Below are 18,144 nucleotides of genomic sequence, written 5' to 3'. Positions count from 1 at the left end.
CACTTCCGGTGCGCTGTCTTTTGTATTTTTGTTTGGATCAGGTTGAATTATTTGGTGGGAGAACGGATCACCCACTGCATACTCATGCAGGAAGGAAGTGGATACATTGAAAATCATTGTCTATGCACTGATTTAATTATATGACAGTCTGTGAGATTGGAACTTTCTACTTCTATATGTTTGGTGGGCTTTTTATATAAATACATTTGTGTTATTCCAATCCCTGTGTTGTGTCCCATTTCTCTGACCTTCACCCATGTGCTCAGCTAGTGAGATGGCACCGGTCATATCGGGGAGTAGGACTTGGGGCCCCACCTTGGCATATAGACGTCAGTCTAACAAGAATAACGAGGGGTTATACCAGTATAAAGAATGTAGGTGACATTTATATACTTGTATGTAAATGTATGCAATGGTGTTCACATTTTCATGTTACAGACCTGGTAATGGTTATCTTTAAGCTATTCTATGTGACATACTGTATATGATGTATATGTGTATGTATATATATATATATATATATATATATATATATATATAAACATATTATACATTTGTGTGTATACATATATTGATGTATGTGTATATTTATTGGCGAAGAAAATAAAATCCCATTAACTGCTGTACTGTACATACATGTAAGACCAATACATTCCTTACCTCATATACATATATGTTTCACTACGCCTTGGCAAGCCAACAGTGGCTCATTTATATATCCATCTAGAGTCCTCATATCTTTATTGGACACACTATGGGATGTACTAGAACAAACTTCTGTTGAGTGAGACAGGTGGAAATGCTAGTTTTTCTCCCTCTGTGCTCGGTCATGAATATTTCTATCCCCTTTGTACCCATCTCCGCCTGGTATCTGAATCATACTTTAGTGGTTTGGTTAGACGCTGGGAACTGTGACGCTCAGTTCTAACTTTTGCTGCTACGCACACTGTCCCAAATAAAATAATTTGGCACATAATTTAAATACACGTCTCACGATTTTATAGAAAAGGCAAAAGGAACCTGGCACTTAACAGACTATAATTGATTGGTAGGTAATGGAGCTGTTAATAAGCCATTATATCATGAAGATGCATGAAGTGCCTTTTATTTCCTGGATGTCTGCCCAGGAAACAGGTTAATTGGTATCAGAGATCAGATCTCGCAGATTTAATCAGGTTTATGAAAAGGGGAATAGAATATTGTTTCAAAGATTATTGCAGCCGTGTTGGAAATTATATGCATAATAGAGAGAGAGACAATAAATATCAGATACTCATTCATAAGCCTCTTCAGTAGGCCGTCAGGTTGATTTTTTTCTTTGCTAGGGAAGATTTTAGATAGAGGCTTCCCAAGCAAAGAGAAAAAGTATTCACCGCAGAATTAAATAGGAGCCGTACAGATGTAGCAAATGCTACTGCTCGGTTAAAGCCGCAATATAAGGTGGGGTTTTTTTTGTTTGTTTTTTTTTAACCATAGGATTGAAGCAGGGGGTTTCCGGAGCTGAACCCCATTAATTTGAGATCCGGGGACCCCCGTGTACAGAGGTACTTACCTCTGTAGTAGGCGCCGGTAGTTGCTCAGCTAGCAGGGATCACGTAATGGCCACTTTTCAAAGCTCCCGCACCCCGTCGGCCAATACGAAGCCGTGACATCATCTGGCGGGACCTTTGAGAAGCAGAGAGATACCGACACCCCCTTTGGAGGTATGTCTGGAAGCAGGAGATCCTCGGAGCTTAAATAAATGGGGTTCAGCTCCGGAGACCCCCCTGCTTCAATCAAATGATAAAAAAAATCAATAAAACGCCAAAAACTTTCGTGGCTCCTTTAATGCTGACACGTTATTTAACAGTAGCGCTATTGAAAATATATAAAGGGGAAGGGCAGTGGGAACAGCGCTAATGCAATAAATCAAAATAGTGACAATTAAGCAACTAACATATATAAATACACTCTCAAATGAGTGGAGGCAGCTAGGAAAAAAAGGTTTTTTTACTGTGCTATTGAAAATAGTGTTTTAGTGTTCAGGGTTAATGATGTCTGCTACATCTGTAGGTACAAATACATTTATAGACAATCAAAGGAGGAGTCCAGTTATTCACCAAAACATAATGGAGATGTAACACAACTATCAGCGCTAATACAACCATAGTCCAATATATGGGAATATTTACAATACCAAATATTTTTGAAATGTCCAGAGTCCTGCAGCCCAGATGACTTAAGGATTGTCCAAGTAATCCTTCTTGATGTCCTTGTGGGGAAAAAGTCTTCTTTGGCGCTGTGCTCTGGATGAGTGCAGGAATGGATCCCGTGGATATATGAAAAGCAGCCACTTCAATATTCAACTGTAACTTAAATGATGCTGTGATCACCTCGAAATGCACTATGGGTGATAAGCATATATACTACCTTATTTAAAATCTCCCGCGTGTATTTACATGCAGTACTATTATCGTGTTTATATATACTGTATATCCGTGATGGTCTGCTACTTTGCTACACTGAAGTGTTATCTGTTCCCTGCATTGCTATAAGCATCACTCCGTCTCAAAGGGCAGAAGCTAAGTATTTCCCCGTTTTGATAGATATGATATATTTATGCATCAAAACAGACATATATGGGATTGGACTCCCAACAGATTCCACTTCAGTGTAGCAAAGTAGCGCACTATCACGGAGTGTGTGTGTATATATAGCAAATGGAAATATTACTGTGTGCTCATTTGCACGTCTTAGACAGGTCTGCAACCCCGCCTTTCACCATTATCAATATATTAGAAGAGAATACCCCGCTACAGCATTAAGATGTATAGCTGTGGTATTATGAGAAAGGTGCTTTGGGTAATAATGATAATGAGAAAACAGAGGAGAGCTAGAAACCCAATATGGCACTCAATTCCCAAAGCTGAATGTATTGTGATAAGAATTAAAAATACATTTTATTGTTCACTATAATTAAAAGAATGGGGGTTAAAATCCATTTAAGGACACACACATAGCAATCCTATGTTGGGTGCTATATGCACTCTGGATTGATAATGAACGAAGCAATTGAGTTGAATTAGATCAATGTTTCGAATTAAGGTGCTGGTATACAGTCAACCTAAGATATGAAGGTGTTGCTTCAACAGTAAGAAGTGTACATACACTAAGTACAGTATATCATGTATAGCCCCTGTATCCCTCAGGGGATTGTCACATGCTGCGGCTTAGTCAGTGGGGCGGCTGCATTTGCAATTGGGGCCTTTTCAGTGCAGGGGAGCCTGCGCTGGCAGTTCTGAGTGGAGACAGTTGAGAGAGGCTGCAGTTACATGTTGCTAGGCAACCAGTGAAGCTGTGAGAGATGACAGTTTAGACAGCTTTTAAAAAGAGTGTGAGTTGGAGCTGGGAGCTGGGGGAGTTAGGGTGTGTGTGCAGGGAGCAGTAGCCCCTAGCACTAGGCCTAGTTACCCCCAGAGGTCCCAGATAAGTTACCATTCCCCAGTTTGTGGTTGCTTCAGGGACATGCCCTACGTAAGGAGATCTGCCCCTTTAGCTATTTGGTTAAGTTAGGACACCCTCAGTGTCGAGCAGCCTGATTGCTGGGTCTGGGCTCAGACCCCTCAGTTACATAGAGACTATCTTCGTGGAGGCCCAGCCAAGCAGTGACTGTGGCCTGCCGGCTACAGGCGGATCCCCGTCAAGGTACAGACGGTGTGGAGCTGTGGTGATATTATCCACGCTGGAAGTCACCCCATTCGTAGGAGGACATCACGTCGGATCAGACGGATCCATACCGGTTGTATAGCGGTACCCGCAGGCTGGAGCCCCGGGCAGGTATCTATAAATAGTGCACCAACACGTCCAGGGATAGCGCTATCTCCATCACACGTGGGTGGGTTTGGACATAAGGTACTCTGGGGAATACTTATGTTGATGTGTGCACCCGGTGCACTTCTAAGTGTACGGCTATATGCATTATTCTGTGTGGTACAGGTACCGAAGTTATTAGTATTAGCAATAGTAAACAGTTATTAGCATACACTGTGTGCGTGTCTTATTATTGTGGTTCCTGTAACAGGACCATCCCACTCAGGTGGGAACCCTTACAGGTGGAGGCGCTGTGTACGACAAATCAGGTAACCCCAGGCTCCCAGTTTTGGAGGTTCAGGTCTTCTGTGAGCCTATCAGGTAACGCACCACACCAGGTAACATAAGTGTAGATTTCCCCACATGGTCCCCATCTGCGATAAGGGGGGGGGAAAAGGTGTTACACATGTAACAGCCTGTATACATTGGTTGAACCACTGGGGTTAAATGATACCCTGTGATAGAGTAGGATCCAGTCAGATAATCTCCTACAAGAAGTGTTTCTTAGCAACCAATTTGGTGATATATATGAGTTCATGCATACATATGCAATCCAGTTAGTCTGTGCCCGTATAATATGGTGTTAGTGCTGCACAGTAGCTGGAGGTGATGATAAGGGGGGTCCTATCATGGAGTGTGTAACTCAACTATCGCTGGTTGCAGAAACACTGATATGCGGTTTGGCTGTGTGAATTCCTAAGCCCATATTTATGAATGGGTTAACCGCTGGTGTTCTGCACTCCAGTTCTGCCGGTAGGGGTTTCCCCTGAATGAACTCGTATCACTAGCAGAGCTGATAAACCCTCTGTAATGTTACGGTGTGGCTGTTGTTATGCCCAAGTCCATATTCATGAATGGACTAAACCACGTGATAACAGGGGTACAGATGTACAGAGATATGTGTCCACTTACTGTGAGGACGAATGAACACCTAGTTCTCCTACTCGAGTGAGTGTTTGCACTCGCAGAGTCTGGCAGCTGCTCGCAGTGCGATACTGAATGTTGCCATGTGAATACTGACAATGCGCGTGCACGTGATGGCCGACGCGCGCGATTTCGTGTGAGAAACGCTTTCTCAAGGCAATAATGAGAGGGGGAAGTCCCATAGAAACAGTCAAATATTTATGCGGTGTAACGAGTTGCCATTGGTTGGTTAACTCACTGGTGGCTGATAGAGGTGATGATCTGATTGGGTCACACACAGATCATCGATAACTAATTAACTTGCTCAGCCTTTGGTAATATGCTGTTGAAACAGGCACATATCTATGCATAAGTATATTAATAATAAGTATTATACTATTGCAAATAGGTGGTATATTAGTAAGTACAATTCACATAACATTATACCTCAAAGTGCCTCAGTAAAAAGCCCTTATGTTAAAGTATAGGGCTGCAGAGGAGGAGGATAGCGCCCTACCTATACAGTGTAAGTGAGTAATATGAATATCTTATAAAAATTGATGAACTAACTGTCCCACTATGAATAATATCATACTATGAGTAGTGGAGAGAGTTGATGAAGTAATCAACCCTCTTTGTGTGGATTCAGACATCCACAAATTATATGCATAGTTGGATGATTTGAAATGTAATTTTTATTTTATAGTATAGCAGGAGTGCGTCCACCCTGACTAACAGGGTGATAAACAGGATAATTAGATTAAGATCAAGAGCTAAACTTAAATTGTTATATATATACTATAATAAAAGAAAAGAAAAGAGAGGAGCAAAAAAGGGGAGTGGGAAACCTAGATGAAGAACCCCTCATTTAGGCCATTTGGTGACAGTGTATTTAGAGTATAGATCCACTTAGCCTCTCTTTGTAGTAAGGCAGTGTCCCAGTTACCATGTCTCTGACCCATAGAGTGTTGGTCAATACCGACAAACTTAATTGTAGTTAGATCTCCATTATGATAGTTATTAATGTGTCTAGCAAATGGTTTGTCAGTTTTTGTTCCTAACCGAACCAATGTGCTCTAAAACCCTCTGTTTGAGGGGACATCTTGTCTTGCCCACATACATTTTACCGCAGTTGCAGACACCCTGGTATATAATGCCTGAGCTCAGACAGTAAATGTATTTATGAATTTGGTAGGTTTTAGAGCCATTCCAATTCGTAAACTCTTTAGTAGTTGGCATATAGATGCAAGCCTTGCATCTGCCACAACTGAAAGACCCCTGAGGTTTAGGGGGGAGCCAGGTCCTTGGTGTTACTTCACGGAAGTGACTGTGGACTAACACGTCTCTGATGTTCTGGGCTCTTCTACTGACCAATGAGGGATAGTTGTGTAGAAACTCTGCTATGGGTGTCAGCTTTCAATATATGCCAATGTCTCTGTAGTATGGCTCTGGCATGCTGCCATTGATTATTGTATGTCCCTATGAACCGTACTACTTTTACTCATTGGTTACTGGTCCTTTGTCAGTCAAGAGTGTGTTCCGTGCTGTATATTTAGCTCTTTTGTAGGCATGTTTTACCACACGCTTACTAAACCATTATCACCCAGCACACAATGCTTCCACTGCAGCAAGGGATTCTGGGAAATGACATGCAAATGAGCACACAGTGCCACATTTTGCTTCAAATCCATATGACATGGACCCCTATAAGCTTATGCCTGTTGCATTGCACAGCTTTAAAGCACAGCCTGGGTTAAGATGCATCGCCTGTAAACCTACCCACAGACAGCGGTTTCGATCTATAGGGTCTCTTCAGTGTGAGGCTGGTTATACTGGCTTTGCAATTTGAAGCTTGGCATACACTACCGACACACTTAATCACACTGCGGCCAGATCCGCAAGCCGGGAGATTTCCCGGCTTGCTAGTGGCCGCCCCTCGGCGTGCCGCGCGTCTAAGCGCGGTCACGCGTCTTCGGGAGCGTGCGCCCCCTGCACGCGCGTCCAGGGGCTCCCCGAGGGAGCCCTGGTGTCCCGCGATCGCGGGACAGCGGCAGGGGGTTCCGGGGGACCCGGCGGACCCGGCAGCGGTAGGGAGAGCGCCCCGATCGGAGGGCGCTCTTCCGCTGCTTCGGCGCGCGCCCGTCACTCTCGGGCGCGCGCCAGGCTACTGCTGCGGCCAAGAACGGGCAAATGCTCGAATAAACTTGGCCGCAGCAGTAGGTTTTACCACACACACAGTGTATGTATATATACATATATAAAATCAAAAACGAATAGTGGCTACTATCAGAGAACGATATCGTCTATTCGTTTTGATCGGCTAACATGGTACAGATATATATCTGTGGCTACTAGCCAGAGAACGATATCGTTCTGTGGCTACTAGCCAGAGAACGATATCGTCTATTTGTTTTTGATTATTAAGCTCGGCTAACATGGTACAGATATATATAGAGGTATCAGTACCGTGTTAGCCGTGCTTCAATAATCAAAAAATAAATAGATGATACCGTTCTGTGGCTAACGAAATGCTTTTATTTGTGCGAGCTTTCGAGATACACTGATCTCTTCTTCCGGCGATGTTACAATGAATGAAGCAAGGATTACTTAAAAACAGTGTCTCTTGGAATGTTATCTGTGCTGTTCCTTCCCCCGGTGTGGATGTGTTTTATGGCTAGAGGTGTCAAAGGGTAACTGAAGGCAAGTGAAGAAAGAGTGTGTATGTGTATCAGTGTGAATAAAAATGAATGGAAAGCCCACAGTATAAACAGTGCTCTACACAAGGTGTGTGTGGAGTGAGAGGGATATAAATGGTGTGGGTGGGTGTGGAAATGTGAGAGTTTGTAGCACAACTAAAAGTGTGTGTGGATACTATGTGGTCCCTATTGGTGTATAGGGATGGAAAAATAAGGAGTATTAGTATGTGTGAGAGACAGCTGTGTGTGCATACATATAGCACAGTATGTACAGACATGGCCTTTAGCGCTCATGGGAAGAGAGTTCGCTAGTGTCAGTAATGACTCATAAAATTTCGATCTCTGTTTAGGCCACTGCTAAGTGTCCCGAACAGTTGCATAAATTTGTATTCATGCAACCGTCTCTCTTTCGGGGTTTTAAGATTACCTTTGAGTATGGCAACCCTCAGATCGTTCATCTTATGGCCAGAGTCAGAGAAATGTTCGCCAACAGGACTGTCTCTTGTTCCGCGTGTGATGCTGTGGCGATGCAGGTTCATTCTCTTGTTTAGCCTCTGTCCTGTCTCACCTATGTAGTAGCAGCCCCCTGGGCATTTCATGCACATGATGAGGTACACGACATTGCTGGAGGAACAGGTGAATGTATATCTATCTCTCTCTATATATATATATATATATATATATATATATATAGTTTATTCATTTGTGATTTGATTTGTCACGTGGCGCTACTTTGCATATATATATATATATATATATATATATATATATATATATATATATATATATATATATATATCTCTCTCTCTCTATATATATATATATATATATATATTTATATATATATATATATATATATATATATATATATATACACACATGAAGGTCAGTCAGCACACTGCAGTAGAAAAGGTTATAATAGCAGATGCTAGTCCCATAGAAAATAAGTATGATACGAACCAATCCAAAGACCAGTAAAGAGACAGCACACCGCACGGGGTTAATCCAAAAATCTATATTCACAACATGAAATACACGTAAGCCAACGTTTCGGTCCCACAGAGAGACCTTCCTCAGGGCCGTGCAACCCACAAGTGCAAGTGACCACACATATATACCCTCACCCATAGTGCAATGCAAACAAAGGGAACCAATCACCAACATGCAATCAGACAGAATATGCAACATAGCTGTGCTCCGTGCCCCCTCCCCTATTACCTGATTATCCAAATGACTCATCATGACATGAGAGTAGGCACTTAAACTATTAGGAGAAAGACACCCTTTAGACACTGGTCCCAGGGTCTACTGCCCTTGCGGGGGAAGGTCGCGCGCCGCGCATCTGCAGTGGGCCAAAACATATTGACTGCCGGAGCATATATATATATAGTTTATTCATTTGTGATTTGATTTGTCACGTGGCGCTACTTTGCATATATATATATATATATATATATATAGAGAGAGAGATATATATATATATATATATATATATATATATATATATATATATAGTCAGATAAGGCAGTTGGCACTCCAATAGGTGCTGGTAAGCCACAGGTGCACGTCCCATATAGAGAATGTAGTTATACGTTACCGTTCCAAGGATTGGTAAACAAGAGACAGCACTCAATGTTGAAAATCAAAGTGTATTAGTGAAAGCAAAAATACATCCAGAAACCCAACGTTTCGGTCCTACAGAATGGGACCTTCCTCAGGGGGATACAAAGGGGTATATATATACAGTGTTCGACAAATCACCCAAAAATCTACTCGCCCAACCAAAAAATCTACTCGCCACCTAGTCCCGCCCCCAACTCCGCCCCTAGTCCCGCCCCCAACCCCGCTTTAAAATAAAATATATAAATAAAATACATTTAATAAATTCCTAGTCAGAACAACATTCGTTTTTGACATAAATGTATTTATTGTATTACATTATACTACAATTAGTCGTGTGTGTGCGTGCGTGCGTGTGTGTGTGTGCGTGTGTGTGTGTGTGTGTGTGTCAATGTCGGATCTAGAAATAAAAGCCAGATGTGAATGACTAGTTTCCTGAATCCCTTAACCAGTGTCTTGACGTCGGCGCTTCACAGAGAGAGAGACAGACAGACACACACACACACAGAGAGCGGCACACCCACACCCACACACACACACACACACACAGAGAGAGTCACACACAAACACACACACAGAGAGAGAAAGAGAGAAACACAGAGAAAGAGAGAGAATGAGAAACACACACACAGAGAATGAGAGACAGAGAGAGTGCGACAGAGAGTGCGAAGAAGAGAGTGCGACAGAGAGCGCGAAGAAGAGAGTGCGACAGAGAGAGCGAATAAGAGAGTGCAACAGAGAGAGCGAAGAAGAGAGTGCGACAGAGAGAGCGAAGAAGAGAGTGCGACAGAGAGGGAGAGGGTGACAGAGAGAGGGCGAGAGGGAGACGGTGGGTGACACAGGGAGAGGGTGAGAGGGAGAGGGAGGGTGACAAGGAGAGGGAGGGTGACAAAGAGAGGGAGGGTGACACAGGGAGAGGGTGACACAGGGAGAGGGTGACACAGGGAGAGAGAGGGTGACACAGGGAGAGAGAGGGTGACAGGGAGAGGGAGAGGGAGGGTGACAGGGAGAGGGAGGGTGACACAGGGAGAGAGAGGGTGACACAGGGAGAGAGAGGGTGACACAGGGAGAGGGAGGGTGACACAGGGAGAGGGGGAGGGTGACACAGGGAGAGGGGGAGGGTGACACAGGGAGAAGGGGAGGGTGACACAGGGAGAGGGGAGGGTGACACAGGGAGAGGGGAGGGTGACACAGGGAGAGGGGAGGGTGACACAGGGAGAGGGGAGGGTGACACGGAGAGGGGAGGGTGACACAGGGAGAGGGGAGGGTGACACAGGGAGAGGGGAGGGTGACACAGGAAGAGGGGAGGGTGACACAGGGAGAGGGGAGGGTGACACAGGGAGAGGGTAGGGTGACAGGGAGAGGGAGAGGGGGAGGGTGACACAGGGAGAGGGGGAGGGTGACACAGGGAGAGGGGGAGGGTGACACAGGGAGAGGGGAGGGTGACACAGGGAGAGGGGAGGGTGACACAGGGAGAGGGGGAGGGTGACACAGGGAGAGGGGGAGGGTGACACAGGGAGAGGGGGAGGGTGACACAGGGAGAGGGGGAGGGTGACACAGGGAGAGGGGGAGGGTGACACAGGGAGAGGGGGAAGGTGACACAGGGAGAGGGGGAGGGTGACAGGGAGAGGGTGACAGGGAGAGGGAGAGGGTGGGTGACACAGGGAGAGGGAGAGAGGGTGACACAGGGAGAGGGAGGGTGACAGAGGGAGAGGGTGACACAGGGAGAGGGTGACATAGGGAGAGGGTGAGGGTGACACTGGGAGAGGGAGAGAGGGTGACACAGGGAGAGGGAGGGTGATACAGGGAGAGGGTGACACAGGGAGAGGGAGAGAGGGTGACACACTCACACACACAGACACTCACACTCACTCTGACAAACTCACACTCACAGTGTCACTCACACACACAAACACTCACCCGTAAGGCAGGGGGGTCGCACATGGCAGCGGGGGCCTCTGCACGGCAGGAGGGCCTCTGCAAGGGGCCGAGCCCCCTCCAGAGTGGGACGCAGACGCCGCAGTATTCACTGATAGATGTGCTTAGAGCAGGGAGAGGCTCCGGTGAGGGGATTTCCCCTGCTTAGAGCAGGCAGAGGCCCCGGTGAGGGGATTTCCCCTGCTTAGAGCAGGGAGAGGCTCCGGTGAGGGGATTTCCCCTGCTTAGAGCAGGGAGAGGCACGCGTGGGGTGAGGGGGGTTTCACGGAGGCCGGGAGAGATTGGGGTGAGGGGGGGTGGATGGCCCAATGGGAGGGGGTGGTGGATGGCCCGGTGCGATGGGGGGGCGGGTGGCCCGATGCGAGGGGGGGGCGGATGGCCCGGTGCGAGGGGGGGGCGGATGGCCCGGTGCGAGGGGGGGGGCGGGTGGCCCGGTGCGAGGGGGGGGCGGGTGGCCCGATGGGAGGGGTGACAGATAGCCCTGCAGGGGCCTGAGGCAGACAGGCATGGAAGCGCTGGCTGCCGGAAGGGGGAGGAGTGGAAGCGCTGAGGAGGGAGGCCACTGCTCAGAGAGCCGGAGGCGGGGTAATCTCCCCCAACAACATGAGCCCGCCTCCGGCTTTTTTTTTTTTTTCTCCAGCGCGAGCGCGGGAAAAGCAGCAGCGCGAGCGCGGGAAATTTAAAAAATACATGTGTGCTGCTTGGGCCAATATTTACTCGCCCGGGGGTTAAATCTACCCGCCCCGGGCGAGTAAATGTATATAATTGTCGAACACTGTATATATATATATATATATATATATATATATATGCAAAGTAGCGCCACGTGACAAATCAAATCACAAATGAATAAACTCTACTACTAGTAAATCAATCACCTCTAATAGGGCACTAGAGTATATATGCACACATAGGGGTATTATAAACATACCATTTGCAATCCTCTACACCACACATATAAAACAGCACAAGGACATGAAAAACAAAAACCTAAACAATACAATACTAAAAGAATTAAAAATATATAATAAAAAGAGATGTGTAAAAAAACAGTCCCTTTGAATGTCCTCTTTATAGAAAAAAACTTCAAGCTGGGTGAAGGCTGCTTTCAAGGGAATGAACCAATTCCAATAGGAAATCAAACAAAAGAAAAAGAAAGCGCATGGCCCATAGCATAAAATCATTTACATTTAATGGAAAAGGGGGGAAAAGGTGTGGGGAGGAAACACGCTCACTCACAAGCGAAGCACAAATAAAGCAGTTGTGAACATATATTGTCACCGCCACATCAGCCGTCTGTGTCCACAACAGCTCCGGGAAGAAGCAGGGTCCTTAAAGTTAAAGTCCCAGCACAACAGTTGGCTCCAATGAGCAGTGAATGCTGTTGGCCTCCTTCCTTTGAAAAAGTTACCTTGGAGTGACGAAACGCGTAAGGACGTAAGCAGCGCCACTACGTCATCACTGAGGGACGGTGTATCGTGGCTGGATTGCGTCTCTGAAGCTGCAGGAGGCTAACTGCATACATTGCTCATTGGTGCTAGCTGTTCCAACTTTAAGGACCCTGCTTCTTCCCGGAGTTGTTTAAAGTTTAGGAGAATCCTGTTTGTGGACACAGACGGCTGTCCTACCTGATGTGGCGGTGACAATATATATTCACAACTGCTTTATTTGTGCTTCGCTTGTGAGTGAGCCTGCTTCCTCCCCCTACCTTTTCCCCCCCTTTTCCATTAAATGTAAATGATTTTATGCTATGGGCCGTGTGCTTTCTTTTTCTTTTGTTTTCTCTCTCTCTCTCTCTCTCTCTATATATATATATATATATATATATATATATACACACGATGTTAGTACTGCATGTAAATATACGCGGGAGATTTTAAATAAGGTAGTATATATGCTTATCACCAGTAGTGCACTTCGTTGTGATCACAGCATCATTTAAGTTACAGTAGAATATTGTGGCTTTTTTTCATATAGAAAATGAAAAATGTGTGGTGCTCTAAGGAAAACCTCAATTTATACTTGCAAAAAAGAAAAAAATTAATAAAAAACTATGAGTGCAGTATAATATGATATTCCTGAGAAATTAACCCCCCGACCATCAATATAAGATTAGTCCAACATGAATCACTTTCTCCTGATAAGTCTGACTAGTGGCCTAGGACCCCCACAAGCACTGCAGTAAGGGGCCACACTATAGATAAAAGTGTCCCAACATAAGATATCAGACTGGAGTGTATGTTTGCAATAGAGATAACTCACTTTTGGAGTAGTCCTCTTCCAATGGGGGGTGTGCGTCCGATTTTTCTGGTGTAGTTTGAACAAGAAAGCAAAGGAAAAAGCGAAAGCAAAGGAAAAAGCAGGCACTGTTTCTCAGAAAAAGAAAAAGATGATGAAAAAGTCAAGGAGAGCGTTTGCCCTAAAAAAAGATATTTAATGGAACCAACAAATAAATACAGCCAAATTACGGGGTACAGAGACAGTACAGAGACCCCCACTTGGGTAATTTGGCTGTATTTATTTGTTGGTTCCATTAAATATCTTTTTTTAGGGCAAACGCTCTCCTTGACTTTTTCATCATCTTTTTCTTTTTCTGAGAACAAGTGCCTGCTTTTTCCTTTGCTTTCTTTTTTTCATATATCCACTGGATCCATTCCTGCACTCATCCACAGTGCCAAAAAGGACTTTCCCCCCACAAATTCACCAAAACATACCGTAGCATTGCCCGCAATTCCCCAGACAGTCTGCAATATCCAAAAAGGTCGGATCACTTAATATCCTTGGCTTCTGAAATTATGTATTTAAAATCTTTAAAAGTTTTATAAGCAGCATATAGAAAATGCATAGAGGGTTCTTATCAAACGTGCTCCAATTACATTTCTTATTTTAAAATGGAATGTAGATTTGTTGTAGAACGTGATACCTTTTTCTAGGGGATCAGACCTGGGGTTTTTCATAGATGATATGATGGTGTATAGAGGTTTTGCAAACTCTCTATACTTTCATTTAATCTACAGATGTAGCAAAACTTGCTGTTTTTCGGCCTCGTTGCAAGAGGCGGGACCTGTGCAGAGGATTATCGCTGCGGGGGGTTCTGATCCAGAAGCATGGACCACCCCTCCCCCTCTATTGCCCCCCGTCCCCTCGCAGAGCGACCTTGACTCGGAAATAGTCACTTTTGCTGCTTCTGTATGAACAAACCCTAATGTTGATCCCCGTACCTAATAAAAATCCTATAACAAATTTACATATCGCCAGGACCACCATGGCTACTAAATATAATGAAGCCCTTGCTGAGTATATCAAGAGGTGAGATCTGGAGTTAAGTTAGCTTTTAACAGAGCACCCTGATCCCACACAAGTTTAATTACACGGTAAAATTCTCTTTTAAAGTGCCATGTTTTCCTAAGTTAATGGATCCTTTAAAATTTGAAATAGTCCTTAGGTGAATGAAAAATAATTAGGACAACAAAAAACCTAAGCTGGTGTGTATTTAATACTTTATTATGGACCTTTTTTGATGACTTCGAAGTGCTAATAATTGCATTATTACTACAGATTCCTGAAGGAAGCAGGTTGGCAAAGTGAATTTGTAAGGAAACGACTGATCTAGCCGTTGCTTTGTTGATGAATACATCTCGGTTAGTTGACAGGCTTCATTGGTACATACACAGTAACAATAATGCCATCTTCATGCCATCCGTCTCTGCTTTGAATCTCACAGTGCATCAGTTGTTAGTTCTTTGGAAACTAATGAGGATCACAGAGCTGTATCAGCGCAGATCCACTTTGAACTTCATACTGTAGCTTTGAAGAACATGCTGACAGAAAATACCTGGGCGCTCTCTCAGAAAGAACGTCAATGGAAAATAGTAATACAAATAGTACTGTATTACCATATGCAGGGGGCTCTTGCGTAAACCACAATGTATGTGTACGCCTTCAAGGACCACTGTCCGCCGCTCGAAAAACAATATGGGGAAATATTCCTTGTACCCCAATACATATGACAAAGACAGAAAAAAGGGGAGCGCGGGTGAATGGATGTCAATAAAATAATATACCACAAGGGTTCAGCCAAGTGCATTGACTGTGGTTCTGGCTGAACCCTTGTGCACTATAGTGGTGTCGGGTGAGTCTGGCTATATAATTAACCAGTCTGCCCTCAGATCCCCTGGTATATTGTTTTATTGACATCCATTCACCCCCGCTCCCCTTGTTTTCTGCCTTAGCTTTGAAGAACACTCATCCCTTCTTGCTACTTTGATTATGGTTCATAGCATTTGTATTCAATGAGTGCATATGTGTCAGCTGCGTTTTGTAGAAGAACAGCCTAAGGGACTAATTCAATAAAGACCAAACATGCTGCTTGGGCTATTTTCAGGCAAAAGTCACTGTTGACGTCACTGAGAATGTTCGGCTGAAAATAGTCCAAACTGCCTCTATATTGAATTAGCCCTTAACCACCTGTGTAAAGCAATCTGAGACCTTCATTAACACTGTAATTAATTAATCTGATGAGCATTGCTTATTTTGTTTGTAAGTACTAAATTAAAAGATACAACCCAGGTAAAATGTTCTCTAATATGTTTCATATGTTTCTCCATTAGGCGATTTTCATGATCCCGTCAAACCCACCACCTACATTTAGAAAACCAGACGTTTGGTCAAAGGAGTTCAATGAATTTGTTAATCAATGTCTCGTGAAGAACCCTGAACAGAGAGCGAGTGCCACTGAACTTCTGCAGGTACACACTACATGGTGATTTGGATAACTCTGTTTTTGTTGGAGGACTGTGATAATACTAGAGGTACTCTCTGTTCGATGAGAAGAGGGTTATGGAAGACGCTCTTAGTAGAGTGTTGTAAGGCAACTTCTGTTGACCAAGACCCGAATTCTGTCTATAGTATTCAACAAAGTTCAGTAAATAAGTTGTCTATGGGGGCAGTCCAACTTAACTCAAAAGTGTATCGAAAGGAAGGAACCCCCACAACCTTTATCTTGCCATGTTTACAAAAATATTCTTCACAATTATTCGGAACTACAGTATTTAAAGGTATACAATTTCAAAGAAACAGTATGTCTGGGTTAGGCTTCATAAACATGCTGTTATCATTGGCTCATATTGGTCATAAGATGAACTGCACTTTTATCAAAGAGGCCATTTTTAGTTAATTAGTTACTTGGAGGTCCATGTGATTATCAATATGATATTTAGCTCACACTGTTGAACAGTTTGCTATACGTTTGGCAATTTATAAGTCAGGTCTTCCACTCATATACTAGATTGATTTTTCTACATTAACCCTTTGGGTTCTTCAGGACGTAGTCACATGACATAGTGTCTTGCTCAATGGGCCTGTTTTTTCCAGGTTGGATCAGGTCCTACGTTCCCATGATGTGCAGGACGTGATCTAAGCAATAAGGGAACGGAGAAAGATCCTGCCGCCTCCTTTTTTCCCCCTCCAAAATGGGTGCCACATTCACGTGACCGCAGTGGGCCGGAAGGGCCGTGGCACTCGGCCATCATGACTCCTCCGGCACTCACAGGGCTAAACACTACCATGACCTACCATTACAAACCAGTACAAACGCTCATGAGTTGAGGAAGTTGAACTCTTAGGACATGGGTAGCCAACTCCAGTCCTCAAGGGCCACGAACAGGTCAGGTTTGCAGGATATCCCTGCTTCAGCACAGATGGTTCAATCAGTGGCTCAGTCTTCGACAATTTGATTCTTCGACTGAGTCACCTGTGCTGAAGCTGGGATATCCTGCAAACTTGATCGGTTGGTGGCCCTTGAGGGCTGGAGTTGCGAGCCCCTGTCCTAGAAACAGGAAAGACGAGCCATAACCAGGAGCACAGAGTGCCTGCTTTACTTGGCGAGCTTGAAATAATAATGGTTTTTATAGAAGGAGAAGGAAGACATGACTTAGAGAAAAGAAAACTAGGACATGGTGTGGTGGGAATAGAGTGTACTGGAAATATTTCACTCAATTATTCATTGAACTTAGGGGTGGCCTCTGCCAAATACAACACACATTAACTGCAAAATAGATCAAACGAAGTGCAATGTTTTATAAGCAAAACGCCACCTATTATTAATTTAAACAAGTATTAACCCGTTTGATATACTATGAATGTTCTGTATGTGTAAAAGGAGCTGGTGTATGCAGAGATCTACAATATACTGTATAGGGGAGAAGGAGCGGTTCAGTGAGTGAAGACACTGACTCTGTAAATGGCACTTAGCTTGAATCAGGGGAACGTGGTTACATTCCCGGTGTCGGCTCCTTGTGACATTGGGCAAGTCGTTTTTTCTCCCTGTGCTTCAGGCACAAAAACATTGAGTGTCAGCTCACCTACGGGACAGGGACTGTGTCTGTAACAATTCTATGTGCTGCGTACTGTACGCGCTATACTGTAATTGTGATGCGCTTTGAGTCCTATTGTGAGAAAAGCGCAATATGAATTAAAGTTATTATTTATTATATATTCGTATGCAGCAGTTACTGTAGAAATGTTCAAGCACCATTAGTCCAAAGAGCTTAAAATCTATCTCCTCTCTATGCTTCCGGAAGCAAAATGCAAGTGAACTTGCCAAGGTCACAAGACTGGCGCTGGACCTCGAACTGTTCACCTACTTCAAAGGCAGGGTTCTTGGGTTCTTACAACTAAGCTACTTTATAGACGCATCCAAATATGGCCAATTTAAACAAACTGGAACAGAGATCATCGTGGGTATCCCAGATTGTGCTCCTGTGTTAAACTGTGTGGCCAGACCCTGAAGAAGCTTTTATGAGTACCCGAGCACACGTTGCATGCATTTGTCATGCGGGATGGTATTGATTCCAGCACATGCTCTCCTGCTGCAGCAGAACTAATCTCGTTCCCTTGTCTTATACATGTTCATTCCTCAACCTTGTTGTTGGTCTGAACACAAACCATCATCCTTCCTTCCTCCTTCTCTGGCACTCCTTGGCATGGTAAAAGGTTTCACCGCGCAGTATGTGCTTCAAAGCACTTTTTGTATAGTAAAATGCCCTGCCTGCTTCCTACTCTGTGCAAGCGCTCTGCCGGTGTACCAAAGATATCGACTAACCTAGGGGTGTCAAACTCATTTCATATGAGGGGCCTG

The 18,144-nt window shown here is 44.3% G+C and overlaps 1 protein-coding gene across 1 annotated transcript in view; it reads left to right on the top strand.

Annotated features, from left to right (window-relative positions):
* LOC142466939 (serine/threonine-protein kinase 4-like) overlaps nt 1-18,144 on the top strand; it is a 100,677-nt gene that overhangs the window by 13,983 nt on the left and 68,550 nt on the right. The window contains exon 3 of the mRNA XM_075572593.1: nt 15,617-15,754. Within this exon, the coding sequence (XP_075428708.1) occupies nt 15,617-15,754 (138 nt within the window). The remainder of the gene's footprint in view (nt 1-15,616; nt 15,755-18,144) is intronic.

This window comes from Ascaphus truei, chromosome 15, assembly GCF_040206685.1.
Source record: "Ascaphus truei isolate aAscTru1 chromosome 15, aAscTru1.hap1, whole genome shotgun sequence".
NCBI classification, from domain to species: Eukaryota; Metazoa; Chordata; class Amphibia; order Anura; family Ascaphidae; genus Ascaphus; species Ascaphus truei.
This window is presented reverse-complemented; position numbering and strand designations above follow the sequence as displayed.